The sequence below is a fragment of the Ranitomeya imitator genome, chromosome 1 (assembly GCF_032444005.1).
Source record: "Ranitomeya imitator isolate aRanImi1 chromosome 1, aRanImi1.pri, whole genome shotgun sequence".
Lineage (NCBI taxonomy): Eukaryota > Metazoa > Chordata > Amphibia > Anura > Dendrobatidae > Ranitomeya > Ranitomeya imitator.
The window spans coordinates 224,718,954-224,733,665 of NC_091282.1; the positions used below are offsets into that span (position 1 = coordinate 224,718,954).

General features: G+C 44.1%; 1 protein-coding gene across 1 annotated transcript in view; it reads right to left on the minus strand.

Moving 5' to 3' along the window:
* The window catches only part of LOC138666094 (golgin subfamily A member 6-like protein 22), a 190,631-nt gene that overhangs the window by 10,434 nt on the left and 165,485 nt on the right, over nt 1-14,712 (minus strand). The window contains exons 24-25 of the mRNA XM_069754224.1: nt 10,593-10,676; nt 10,287-10,489 (exon numbers count right to left, since the gene is read on the minus strand). Coding sequence (XP_069610325.1) covers nt 10,287-10,489; nt 10,593-10,676 — 287 coding nt within the window. The remainder of the gene's footprint in view (nt 1-10,286; nt 10,490-10,592; nt 10,677-14,712) is intronic.

The window sequence follows — 14,712 nt, forward strand, 5'->3', positions numbered from 1 at the left end:
ACAAAATATGTCAATAAATGTGATAGAAATGTTATTAATTAACAGAAAAGGCAAGTTGTGAATTAAACTGAACAATATTTAATATTCTAATGTAAAGGATTTTTTTAAATGTTTTACTACTAATGAAAAAAATCACGTAAACCAGTGTGAGAGCTTATTACAGGCAGGGCAACTTGTGTGTTTTTTCCTGGTACAGGTTTAGTATAGTTTAGCACCATGGTGAGTATCATTATTACAACATAACTATTAATTATACAGTTTAAAATACTATAACCAACACACATACTGTATATTCTAAAAAACAACCAAACTTGTCCTTATGCACAGTGTCAATTCTATCCAAAGCACATTAAAGGCTCAAGGAAACAAACAAGAATGGTGTTCATATATCTAGGTAGGCTTATTCTGACAGTGGTCAAAAAGGCTTTGGGTATAATATTAAACACAATAAAACATGCTTCTCTGGGGCTTTCTCTGGGGGAACAAGCCCTATAGTGGAAAAGTTACTGCCCATTTTTTGCTCATACAGATTTAGTATACATATGGATCTTTAATCCATTATTTGGTAGGAGTGCCTCAAATTAAGCACTTTGCCTGAAGGTGTTAAAGGAGTTGTCCGGCACCACTCAAAACTGCATTTGAGATGAGAACTGCTATCCACAATTACCTGCCGAGAAGCAAGTAAAGAACAGCACACATACCCATTACCTGCCCATCATCCATGCGTCTCTGCACTTAGGTGTTGTCGGAATATTATTGGCTCCGTTCACCTCAAGTGAGGAAGTAAGTTGCACCAGACAACCCCTTTAAGGCACTATCAGACAACAATAAATGAAACTGCAGCAAAGCAAATAAAAGATGTGTGCGCATACAATCTCCACATACAAAATAACTCAGATCAATTTCCACACTGACATATTCATATGATAGGTATGTATGACCCCTTCACATCTTAAGGATAGGAGCACACGACTGTGTATTCTCTCATCCGAAAAAATCAGGTGGATTATCCAAATCACACTCGGAACTGGAGTGTAAGTTGGTATGCATGCAAAACACGAACATGTTCACACTGGCCATTAAACTGAGAAAACGTAAGACAGAGACAAAAAGAACATATATCCTGCTGTAAGTAAGTAAAAGCCTTAGTGCATATAAATAACTCAGGGTACTTCATAAACACCGTTCTGGATTTAAAAAAAGCATGAAAGCCATCCCACCAGCGTCAAGGTGTACCCAAATCGGGATGGTCCTAACCCCTAGTATTAAAGCTTTACAATGTGTTATAATGACACATTTTGTTTCTGTCTTAGGTTTTGTCTGGTAATGGCAAGTGTGAAAATGCTCCTATTTGGCATGCATACCACCTTATACTCCAGTTCATTTGTTTTGCATTTAGTGCCGGTAAGGATGTGGGCTCCCTTTCTTTGAGCTGGACATTACATTTATATAGCTTCCCATTTGCTGTGTGTCCATATTCGGCACCAGGTCCTGCTCTGCCCTTATACACATTGACGTCACTATGACACATGGTAAGGTTTTAATACTAGAGATTAGGACCATCCCGATTTGGGTACACCTTAAAACTGGTGGGATGGCTTTTGATCAAAAACGGTGTTTATGATGTACCCTGTGTTATTTACATGCACTATTACTGTTACTTATGTACTTACAGCAGGATATATATTCATCTTGCTTCTGTCTTAGATCAGAGTGTGATCTGATTTTCTCAGATTAGGAGAAGATGGAGAAAAATGCTTCTCCATTCTGTCAATCCATGGAAATCGGACCGTACTTCGGAGTGTGGTCCGATGGTTTCCGCAAACTCATTGACTTGCATGGCCGAGTGCGATCGAAATATCAAATCAGACTTGGACATGCAGTGAGTTTGACACATGTACGGCCCCATAGAACAACATTGGTCCAAAGTGCGATCTGATGTTTTCATCGGATCGCATTCGGACCCAAAATATGGCCATGTGCACAATCCTTAAGAGTGAGATATAATACAATGAAGGAAGAATTATCGGACTTTTGCTACCTACTTACATATCCTGTTATATTAGTGACAGATGTAGGAAGATACAATACTGGGGACATTTAGAACTGCACAGAGGAACTTCCTACCGCAATCATGTAGCACCATTAGGACTACACATGCTGATTATAGCCAGGGTCACACTGCGTAAGTACTGGGCCTCATCATAAATTGGCGTATGTTAGCAGGTAATCAATCTGATGGAAATCTGTCAAAACTATTAACAAGTTTGCATGACCAGAGATGGGGAACAGAAGGGTCGCCCAGATCTGTGCAGACCTGTGTAATTGGTAGCTATGGATGACACCACTATCTGCTTTTTTACTGGCCTTTATAAATGTCCCCGTGGTTCCTATAACATGCAGCAGTGTTATATGATGGTTATCTACAACTATACCTCCTTATTCCAACTATTTAACCAGTTACCTTTCTCTTAGGAAATTCACCTTGCATCTGTAGAAATAAACAGCTACTTAAATGCAAAGTTCCACAGAGCGGAAGCAACAAAGTGAAAAAAGAAAAAAAAAGAATGTAAATACATTATGCAGTGGAGACTAGAAAAGGGTCAGCCTTATGTCAAAAGATCTGATTTTGGAAACAGCAGAAATCATGAATGGTTTTGTTCTTATTGAATCTATAAAAGTGAATTTAAAAATTTTATTTTTTCTAAAGTCTCTTGTCAATAAATATATCCTACTATTGCAATTTCTACATTGCAGGCCATCATTATTAGATCTCCCAGCCGGGCTGTAGATTAAGAGGAGTGAGCGCTGCAGCCTCTTCTACAATGTCAAGCCTTCCAATGATCTAATATTGAAGGCATATCCCCCCCATTACAGTCAGCCACACTGGCCAATTTCCCAGCGACCAGCCAGCTCTCCGATGTGCATGGGGACAACTCTTCCCAGGTAGATGGTGTGAGGGAAGAATATTTCAACTATCGGCCATGAGAAAGGAGATCACTGAAAACCTCTTAAAGAGGACTTATCAGTCTCATATCATATCATATTTTCTGTGGCCTCCCTGCTAACACCCTTGCACCTCTCCAGTCCATCCTTAACTCTGCTGCCCGACTAATTTATCTCTCTCGTCGCTACTCCTCCGCTTCCCCCCTCTACATATCTCTTCACTGGCTCCCATTCCCTCAGTGTATCCAGTTCAAATTACTAATACTGACCTACAAAGCCATCCATAACCTTTCTCCTCCATATATCTCTGAACTAATCTCCCAATATCTTCCCTCACGTAATCTCCGGTCCTCCCAAGACCTCCTTCTCTCCTCCACACTTATTCGCTCCTCATCCAATCACCTCCAAGACTTCTCCTGAATATCCCCCATCCTCTGGAATTCTATGCTCCAACACGTCCAACTATCAACCACATTCGGATCCTTCAGCCGGAACCTGAAAACCCATCTCTTCAGGAAAGCCTACAGCCTGCACTGACCCCACTGCCTCCTCACCACTACTGGAGCTACAGCCTCACTAACACCGGAGCTCCTGCAACCCCCAACCTACTGTCTCCTTCCCATAATCCCTGTAGAATGTAAGCCCGCAAGCACAGGGTCCTCACCCCACTGTATCAGTCTGTCATTGTTAGTATGCTTACTGTAAGTGATATCTGTAACTTGTATGTAACCCCTTCTCATGTACAGCACCATGGAATCAATGGTGCTATATAAATAATAATATCCAAATGAATGTGGTTATCAATTGTTCTCTATGGACATCTTCACGAGTTGCTTATAGCGACCAATCAGGTTACAAAGAGAATACAAAAATGAGAACGTGGCTGGTTGCTCCAAGTATAACTCATCCACTCTTTTTCAATAACATGTATTGTCCTTTTTGGAGAATTCCTTTATGAATGGACTACTAGGGTCAATATTGTAAAGAAATAACGCTGGTCCTGCTGGCATTTTGCTATCAGTTAAGTCTGAAAGGAACCAAGAAGAGTAGCTCTTGCCATGGAGAGGGCCAACTGATTTCAATGTAAAGGTCCATTTACACTGCACAATTATAGTGAAGAGGGCATTACAAGCAGCATTGGTCTCATGATAATCGTGCAGTGTGAATAGGCTGCATATCACCAGAAGAATGAGCAAAACGCCCAGTCGTCTGGTGAAATGATCTTTTGGTTTGCCCAAAACATCATCATTCTCGGCAGCACATCGTCCTATGTAAACCGGAGTCACGCTGCCGAGAACACTGGCAGCCTATGTACACAGAATAATAATAATGTTTACACAAGCGGACCGTTTTAAATGACCTGCAATAAATTACAACGATCTGTAATAAACTATTCCGTGCATATTGGGTGCAATCTTAACAGTGGGAGTCCTGATGACACAGAGCTCACGATGACAGGAATGTCGGCAGCTTATGTGCACTGAATTATCTATTACAGATCGTTCAAATGTGCATCGTTAAGTGTGGCTTACCTGTGTAATCAGCTAGTAAACAACCACCGATCGGTGAATATTTACTGATGGTCTGTGTTTAATGCCACAAATCTACTATATAAGTGTCTAAGGGTCACTTCTGTCTTTCTGTCCGTCCTTCTTTCTGTCACGGATATTCATTGGTCGCGGCCTCTGTCTGTCATGGAATCCAAGTCGTTGATTGGTCTCGCCAGCTGCCTGTCATGGCTGCCGCGACCAATCAGCGACGGCCACAGTCCGATTAGTCCCTCCCTACTCCCCTGCAGTCAGCGCCCGCTCCATACTCCCCGCAGTCACCGCTCACACATGGTTAATGCCAGCGGTAACGGACCGCGTTATGCCACGGGTAACTCACTCCGTTACCGCCACTATTAACCCTGTGTGACCAAGTTTTTACTATTGATGCTGCCTTTGCAGCATCAATAGTAAAACCATCTAATGTTAAAAATAATTTTAAAAAAATAAAAAATCATTATATACTCACGTTTCGCGACGCTCCGGTGACCGCTCCATGCAAGCGGCAGGTTCCGGTGCCAAAGATGGTATGGGAGAAGGACCTGCCATGACGTCACGGTCATGTGACCGCGACGTCATCACAGGTCTTGCGCGCCTGAGCGAGAAGGACCTGCCATGACGTCACGGTCATGTGACCGCGACGTCATCACAGGTCCTGCGCGAGAAGGACCTGCCATGACGTCACGGTCATGTGACCGAACTACAAGGGGCCCTCGGAAGGTGAGTATATGTTTATTTTTTATTTTTTAACCTGTGACATATGTGGCTGGACAATATACTACGTAGCTGGGCAATATACTACGTGACTGGCCAATATACTACGTCGCTGTGCAATATACTATGTGGCTCTGTGCTGTATACTATGTCACTGGGCAATATACTACATAACTGGGCAATATACTACGTGCCTGGGCAATATACTACGTCACTGAGCAATATACTACGTGGCTGGGCAATATACTACGTCACTGGGCAATATACTACGTGGCTGGGCAATATACTACGTGGCTGGGCAATATACTACGTGACTGGGCAATATACTACGTGACTGGGCAATATACTACGTGACTGGGCAATATACTACGTGACTGGGCAAAATACTACGTGACTGGGCAATATACTACGTGGGCTGTGCAATATACTACGTGGGCTGTGCAATATACTACGTGACTGGGCAATATACTACGTGGCTGGGCAATATACTACGTGGCTGGGCAATATACTACGTGGCTGGGCAATAAACTACATGGCTGGGCAATATACTATGTGGCTGGGCTATATACTACGTGGCTGGGCAATATACTACGTGGCTGGGCAATATACTACGTCACTGGGCAATATACTACGTCGCTGGGCAATATACTACGTCGCTGGGCAATATACTACGTGGCTGGGCAATATACTACGTGGCTGGGCAATATACTACGTGGCTGGGCAATATACTACGTGGCTGGGCAATATACTACGTGGCTGGGCAATATACTACGTGGCTGGGCAATATACTACGTGGTTGGGCAATATACTACGTGACTGGGCAATATACTACGTGACTGGGCAATATACTACGTGACTGGGCAATATACTACGTGGCTGGGCAATATACTACGTGGCTGGGAAATATTCTACGTGGGATGTGCAATATACGACGTGGACATGCATATTCTAGAGTACCCGATGCGTTAGAATCGGGCCACCATCTAGTATATAATAACAAACTTGGCACTTGGTATATGAAAAATTGGAGTTCCTTTTATTGTGCATCCAGGCAAAAAAAATTGTGAACGTTTTCGGTCCGTCATTTGTCATCAGACAGGGTTTTGGGAAGGCAGTATCTTATGCATTATATAATCTATAACAACATGATTGTCGTGAAGACATCTCATGTTAAAGAATGTTCTGATGAAGGTCCTATGACGGACCGAAAACGTTCACAATTTTTTTGTCTGGATGCACAATAAAAGGAACCCAAGTTTTTCATATACCGAGTGCCAAGTTGGTTATTATATATTGATGGGTTGGATACCTGACTTGAGCACCAACAGCACCACAGCCTAAGAGTACCATGTTCTTCTAAATTATTTAATGCCGCAAAGTCGGCTAATGTAAACACCCGCATTCTTTTTATCAGGGGGCTCATGTCACACAAAACTAATGGCGTAGCATCTATGGTTTACTACAGTAACCTGGCGTCCTCCACAGTGACCTGGCGTCCTCCATAGCGACCTGGCGTCTACCCCAGTGACCTGGCGTCTACCACAATGACCTGGCATCCTCCATAGTGACCTGGCGTCTAACACAGTGACCTAGAGTCCTCCATAGTGACCTGGCGTCTACCACAGTGACCTGGCATCCTCCTTAGTGACCTGGAGTCTACCACAGTGACTTGGCGTCCTCCATAGTGACCTGGCATCTGCCACAGTGACCTGGCGTCCTCCATAGTGACCTGGCGTCTACCACAGTGACCTAGCGTCCTCCATAGTGACCTGGCGTCTACCACAGTGACCTGACATCTACCACAGTGACCTGGCATCCTCCATAGTGACCTGGCGTCTACCATAGTGACCTGGCGTCCTCCATAGTGACCTAGCGTCTACCACAGTGACCTGGTGTCTACCACAGTGACCTAGCGTCCTCCATAGTGACCTGGCGTCTACCCCAATGACCTGGCGTCCTCCATAGTGACCTGGCGTCTACCACAGTGATCTGCTATCCACTACAGTATGGAATAGCAGGAGCCATCTATATATATAAGAGGCATCGTGATTACTCGCTAATCCCGCCCCCTGCACAGTAGCTCCACCTCAACCACATCACCACACATAATCCCGCCCCCCCACCACATTACCACACGAGGCTCCGTCCCCATACATTACCACACGAGGCTCCGTCCACACACATTACCATACGAGTCTCCATCTACACACATTACCACACGAGGCTCTGTCCTCACACATTACCACACGAGGCTCTGTCCACACACATTACCACACGAGGCTCTGTCCACACACATTACCACACGAGGCTCTGTCCTCACACATTACCGCACGAGGCTCCGTCCACACACATTACCACACGAGGCTCCGTCCTCACACATTACCACACGAGGCTCTGTCCACACACATTACCACACGAGGCTCAGTCCACACACATTACCACACGAGGCTCCGTCCACACATATTACCACACGAGGCTCCATCCACACACATTACCACACGAGGCTCAGTCCACACACATTACCACACGAGGCTCCGTCCACACATATTACCACACGAGGCTCCATCCACACACATTACCACACGAGGCTCCGTCCACACACATTACCACACGAGGCTCCGTCCCCACACATTACCACACGAGGCTCCGTCCCCACACATTACCACACGAGGCTCCGTCCACACACATTACCACACGAGGCTCCATCCTCACACATTACCACACGAGGCTCCATCCTCACACATTACCACACGAGGCTCCGTCCACACACATTACCACACGAGGCGGCTCCATCCTCACACATTACCACACGAGGCTTGGTCCCCACACATTACCACACGAGGCTCTGTCCTCACACATTACCACACGAGGCTCTGTCCTCATACATTACCACACGAGGCTCCGTCCTCATACATTACCACACGAGGCTCCGTCCCCACACATTACCACACGAGGCTCCGTCCCCACACATTACCACACGAGGCTCCGTCCACACACATTACCACACGAGGCTCCATCCTCACACATTACCACACGAGGCTCTGTCCACACACATTACCACACGAGGCTCTGTCCTCATACATTACCACACGAGGCTCCGTCCTCATACATTACCACACGAGGCTTGGTCCCCACACATTACCACACGAGGCTCCGTCCCCACACATTACCACACGAGGCTCCGTCCACACACATTACCACACGAGGCTCCATCCTCACACATTACCACACGAGGCTCTGTCCACACACATTACCACACGAGGCTCTGTCCACACACATTACCACACGAGGCTCTGTCCTCATACATTACCACACGAGGCTCCGTCCTCATACATTACCACACGAGGCTTGGTCCCCACACATTACCACACGAGGCTCCGTCCTCATACATTACCACACGAGGCTTGGTCCCCACACATTATCACATGAGGCTCTGTCCACACACATTACCACACGAGGCTCTGTCCACACACATTACTACACGAGGCTCCGTCCCCACACATTACCACACAAGGCTCTGTCCTCACACATTACCACACAAGGCTCTGTCCACACACATTACCACACACGGCTCTGTCCACACACATTACCACACAAGGCTCCGTCCTCACACATTACCACACGAGGCTCTGTACAACACATTACCACACGAGGCTCCGTCCTCACACATTACCACACGAGGCTCTGTCCACACACATTAGCACACGAGGCTCTGTCCACACACATTACCACACGAGGCTCTGTCCACACACATTACCACACGAGGCTCCGTCTACACACGTTACCACACGAGGCTCCGTCCCCACACATTACCACATGAGGCTCCGTCTACACACATTACCACACGAGGCTCGGTCTACACACATTACCACATGAGGCTCCGTCCACACACATTACCACACGCTATTGAATGTTGTCATTATTTACTTTAGTTTAATCACCAGCAGCGTTAATTAGATAGCAATGAGCGTGCCGAGCGTTAGCTGGCTGGAAACAGCTAGTTAGTCATAAAAATGATTCATAGCTAAAACAGAAAGATTTGTTCTCTGGCTTTTAGGGCCGCTATACTGTGGTTGGGGCTCATTCAGACATTGGTTTTTCACATACATATTCTATCTGTGGTTTTCACAGATAGAACATATACACATGAGGCTACTTTCCCACAATGAGGTTTTGGATAGTTTTTGACGATGCAGAATATATAAATTAGGTTACTTGCCTTTTTATTGTATTTTTTGTCTCTTTTTGGTGTGCCATGCTTTAAACGAAGCTGATTTCTTTTTGATACTTCCTGGTATTTGGCTTTAACTATACTTTATTGATATACTTCGGTGCAGATTACATGCATTTTCACACAAAAAATGAATTTGTGTTTTTTGTACCTGCAAAATTTCCGCATCTGATGCAAGTCTATGGGGAATTTCCGCACAGAAAACTCAATGCACCCGCAAGAGAAATTGAGATGCCACGTATTTGAAACAATCAGCGCAGGTCATCACAATGGGTTAGAGACTGTCTTGGACCCATTGAAGCGCACAGCGCGAAACGGCCGTTGTCCTCACCTGTTTCCCCGCACCCTCTCCTGTTCATTTCCTGCCGCCTCTCCATGTGTACCTGAGCGCTGATTTCAGCGAATAAAGGATTTTTCTGCAACAGCATCGTTGGGGTGAGTGCCGCATTGCTTTTTACATATATTTTTTCAATAAATAGTTGCGGCGACATGGGTCAGTGAAAATCAAGGCTTCTGTGTTCAGTCCATGTCCACGTCTATGATTAACGCTGAAATGTATGGGGGGGGGGGGGGGGAGGGGGGAGTTTTGTCATTTATTTATTTTTTTCCATCAGTGAAAATCACTGACCAAACACTGATGGTAAAAACTGAAACTGATGAAAATTGGATGAAAACCACTAATGACATTCGGATGCTCTTTTGCATACGTGAACATTCTGTCTGAATCAAGCCTTATAGAATCCCTATCTAGACGTTCTATTTTCTAAATTGATTATAATATTTGCAAATTAATTGTGATCATTCTCAAACTCTAGTAATCCCTGAAGAAAACCATATGGGGCATTTACTTTTCAAGCTCTGCATTAAGTTCCTCTTCAAACTTTCGAGCGAGTTTAGCGGCAGTCTCATCTTTCCACTTGCCCATGTTTCTCTGGATGGCTCGGAGCTCATTGTCCTTCTCTCGGAGCTGCTGCCGCAGTGACTGCTTCTCGCCTCCATTGGACTCCCTGAGCTGGTCCCGCTGCAGGTTCGTGATTTCTTCTATGTGTTCCTGACGGGCGACACCAGACATTATATTTCCTTAATAACAAGCTGTAAAGAAGAAATATGTAAACCAGTATGTACGACATGTGAGTCGGATGAGTGGTACGGACCTGTATGAGTCTATCTTTTAACATTTCCAGAGCTTTCTCCTTCTCCAGCTGCAGCTGTTCTTTTACTTGCTGTAACTCACGTTCCTGGTGAATATAGAATAACTTTTGAGCACAAATTTTATGAAAAATGCCAAATACAAAAAGCAGAGACTGGAGGGGCAGTTCATTAATTGATTGCATAAACCAATCTTAATGAAGAGACTTCCGTTACTTAATGAATAAGTCATATCGTACAACCGCCGTGCCCCTCCGCCAGAAATGGTACTTTAGTCAGCGACCGGAGTACATGTAGGGTGTACTTTACACCAATAAACCGACATATGTTTTGAGGAATTTGCTGGGGCGGACTTTGATGCACCCGCTGCCAAATCTGAACATAACTGGTGTAAAAATGCCAAAAGTGGCGACATATCAAGTTGTTTTATGCTCGAAAACTGGCCAGAACTCCTTAATGAATCAGGACCATGGTCAGCAATCGTCTCTCATCGGCAGAGATTGGTCAAGGTTGGTGGAGGCTCCTGGGAAAAATAAATTTGTGGATTCTTTCACCCTCAGATCTCAGATATAGCATGGCTAATGAGCTAGATATAAACATTACATAATTAATTGTCAGCATATGTAGTGTCAATAGAAAAAGGACAGAACAACAACCTTATTGCGTTTAGAGCAGCCCTACTGCCCCCCAAATGTACTTAGGGTACACCATGTTTGGACTTCACAATCCTTTGTCCAGACGAGAGAGTCCCGCTGCCAAGGTCATCACCCACTCCCCCTATGATAATTAACATGCAAACTTCAGCACCCTATTTCTTCTAGTTAGCAGTACAAGATTTTACTCCTTACAGGCATATTCCCATCTCATACATTTATTGCAGATTCACAGAATATGCCATACATTTTTGATAACTATGGGTCCCACCTCTGAAACCAGCACATGAATCGAGAACGGGGCAATATCTTGCGCCATTACAAATAGAGAGGTAGTCATACACTGATCTCCATTCAGTTTCCTGGGGGTTCTGAGAATTTTTAAGCTATAGGACTCATATAGAAGTGAATGGAAACATCCATGTGTGGCCAATCTCAGCAGTACAGGATAGCGCCCCATTTTCCATATAGGTGAAGTAGTCAGAAGCAGACCTGCATCAACAATGACATGTGAAAGTGTGGGCACCCCTGGTCAAAATGACTGTTATTGTGAACATTTAAGCAAGCTGAAGATGAAATGATCTCTAAAAGGCCTAAAGTTAAAGATGACATGTTTCCTTTTGTATTTTAGGCAAAATAATATATATGTTTTCATCTTTTACAGTTTAAAAATGACAAAAAGGAAAATGGGCTGATGGGCTGATGCAAAAGTCTGGGCACCCTGCATGGTTATTACTTAGTAACACCCCCTTTTGAAACTATCCCAGCTTGTAAACGCTTTTTGTAGCCTGCTAAGAGTCTTTCACTTCTTGTTTGAAGGATTTCATCTATTCTTCTTTGCAAAATTCTTCCAGTTCTGTGAGATTCCTTGCATGCACTGTTATTTTGAGGTCTAGCTACAGATTTTCAGTGATGTTTAGATCAGGGGACTGTGAGGGCCATTGTAAAACTTTCAGCTTGCACCTTTTGATGTTGTCTATTGTGGATTTTGACATGTGTTTAGGATCATTAGCCATTTGTAGAAGCCATCCTCTTTTCAAATTCAGCTTTTTTAGAGATGAAGTTATGTTTCCATCAAGAATTTGTTGAAATTTCATTAAATCCATTCTTCTTCTACCCGTGAAATGTTCCCGATGCCATTGGCTACAACACAACTCCAAAGCATGATTGATCCACCCCTTAATAGTTGCCAATATGTTCTTTTCTTGAAATTCTGTGCCCTTTTTTCCCCACACATACAGTGGGGCAAAAAAGTATTTAGTCAGTCAGCAATAGTGCAAGTTCCACCATTTAAAAAGATGAGAGGCGTCTGTAATTTACATCATAGGTAGACCTCAACTATGGGAGACAAACTGAGAAAAAAAAATCCAGAAAATCACATTGTCTGTTTTTTTAACATTTTATTTGCATATTATGGTGGAAAATAAGTATTTGGTCAGAAACAAAATTTCATCTCAATACTTTGTAATATATCCTTTGTTGGCAATGACAGAGGTCAAACGTTTTCTGTAAGTCTTCACAAGGTTGCCACACACTGTTGTTGGTATGTTGGCCCATTCCTCCATGCAGATCTCCTCTAGAGCAGTGATGTTTTTGGCTTTTCGCTTGGCAACACGGACTTTCAACTCCCTCCAAAGGTTTTCTATAGGGTTGAGATCTGGAGACTGGCTAGGCCACTCCAGGACCTTGAAATGCTTCTTACGAAGCCACTCCTTCGTTGCCCTGGCGGTGTGCTTTGGATCATTGTCATGTTGAAAGACCCAGCCACGTTTCATCTTCAATGTCCTTGCTGATGGAAGGAGGTTTGCACTCAAAATCTCACGATACATGGCCCCATTCATTCTTTCATGTACCCGGATCAGTCGTCCTGGCCCCTTTGCAGAGAAACAGCCCCAAAGCATGATGTTTCCACCACCATGCTTTACAATAGGTATGGTGTTTGATGGATGCAATTCAGTATTCTTTTTCCTCCAAACACGACAAGTTGTGTTTCTACCAAACAGTTACAGTTTGGTTTCATCAGACCATAGGACATTCTCCCAAAACTCCTCTGGATCATCCAAATGCTCTCTAGCAAACTTCAGCCAGGCCCGGACATGTACTGGCTTAAGCAGTGGGACACGTCTGGCACTGCAGGATCTGAGTCCATGGTGGCGTAGTGTGTTACTTATGGTAGGCCTTGTTACATTGGTCCCAGCTCTCTGCAGTTCATTCACTAGGTCCCCCCGCGTGGTTCTGGGATTTTTGCTCACCGTTCTTGTGATCATTCTGACCCCACGGGGTGGGATTTTGCGTGGAGCCCCAGATCGAGGGAGATTATCAGTGGTCTTGTATGTCTTCCATTTTCTAATTATTGCTCCCACTGTTGATTTCTTCACTCCAAGCTGGTTGGCTATTGCAGATTCAGTCATCCCAGCCTGGTGCAGGGCTACAATTTGGTTTCTGGTGTCCTTTGACAGCTCTTTGGTCTTCACCATAGTGGAGTTTGGAGTCAGACTGTTTGAGGGTGTGCACAGGTGTCTTTTTATACTGATAACAAGTTTAAACAGGTGCCATTACTACAGGTAATGAGTGGAGGAAAGAGGAGACTCTTAAAGAAGAAGTTACAGGTCTGTGAGAGCCAGAAATCTTGATTGTTTGTTTCTGACCAAATACTTATTTTCCACCATAATATGCAAATAAAATGTTAAAAAAACAGACAATGTGATTTTCTGGATTTTTTTTTCTCAGTTTGTCTCCCATAGTTGAGGTCTACCTATGATGTAAATTACAGACGCCTCTCATCTTTTTAAGTGGTGGAACTTACACTATTGCTGACTGACTAAATACTTTTTTGCCCCACTGTACGTTTGATCATTATGGCCAAAGAGTTCTTTTTTAAACTCATCGGTCTACAGGACTTGTTTCCAAAATGCATCAGGCTTGTTTACATGTTCTTTTGCATACTTCTGATGTTGAATTTTATGGTGAGGACCCAGGAGAGGTTTTCTTCTGAAAAGTAGAACAATGTACCACAACTCCAGAGTCTGCTAAATTTTTCTGAAGGTCTTTTGCAGTCAAGAGGGGGTTCTGATTTGCCTTTCTAGCAATCCTACGAACAGCGCTCATTAACTTGATCTTCCAGACCTTATCTTGACCTTCACTATTTCTGTTAACTGCCATTTCGTAATTACATTTCTGAGGAAAGGGCAACTTGAAAATGCTTTGCTTATCTCATGGCCTTCTCCTGCTTTGTGGGCCTCCACCACTTTCATTTTCAGATTGCTAGGCAGCTGCTTAGAAGAAACCATGGCTGCTGTGTTTTGGTAAAAGGTTAGAGGAGGCTGGCTTTTATAAAGCTGGGAAATTTTCATCACCTGGCCTTTCCTAACGATACTAGTGAGCAAGCCATAACCCTAACAGGCTAATTGAGGGCGAAAACATTGGTCAAAGTTATCTGAGAACACAAATCTCCAAGGGTGCTCAAACTTTT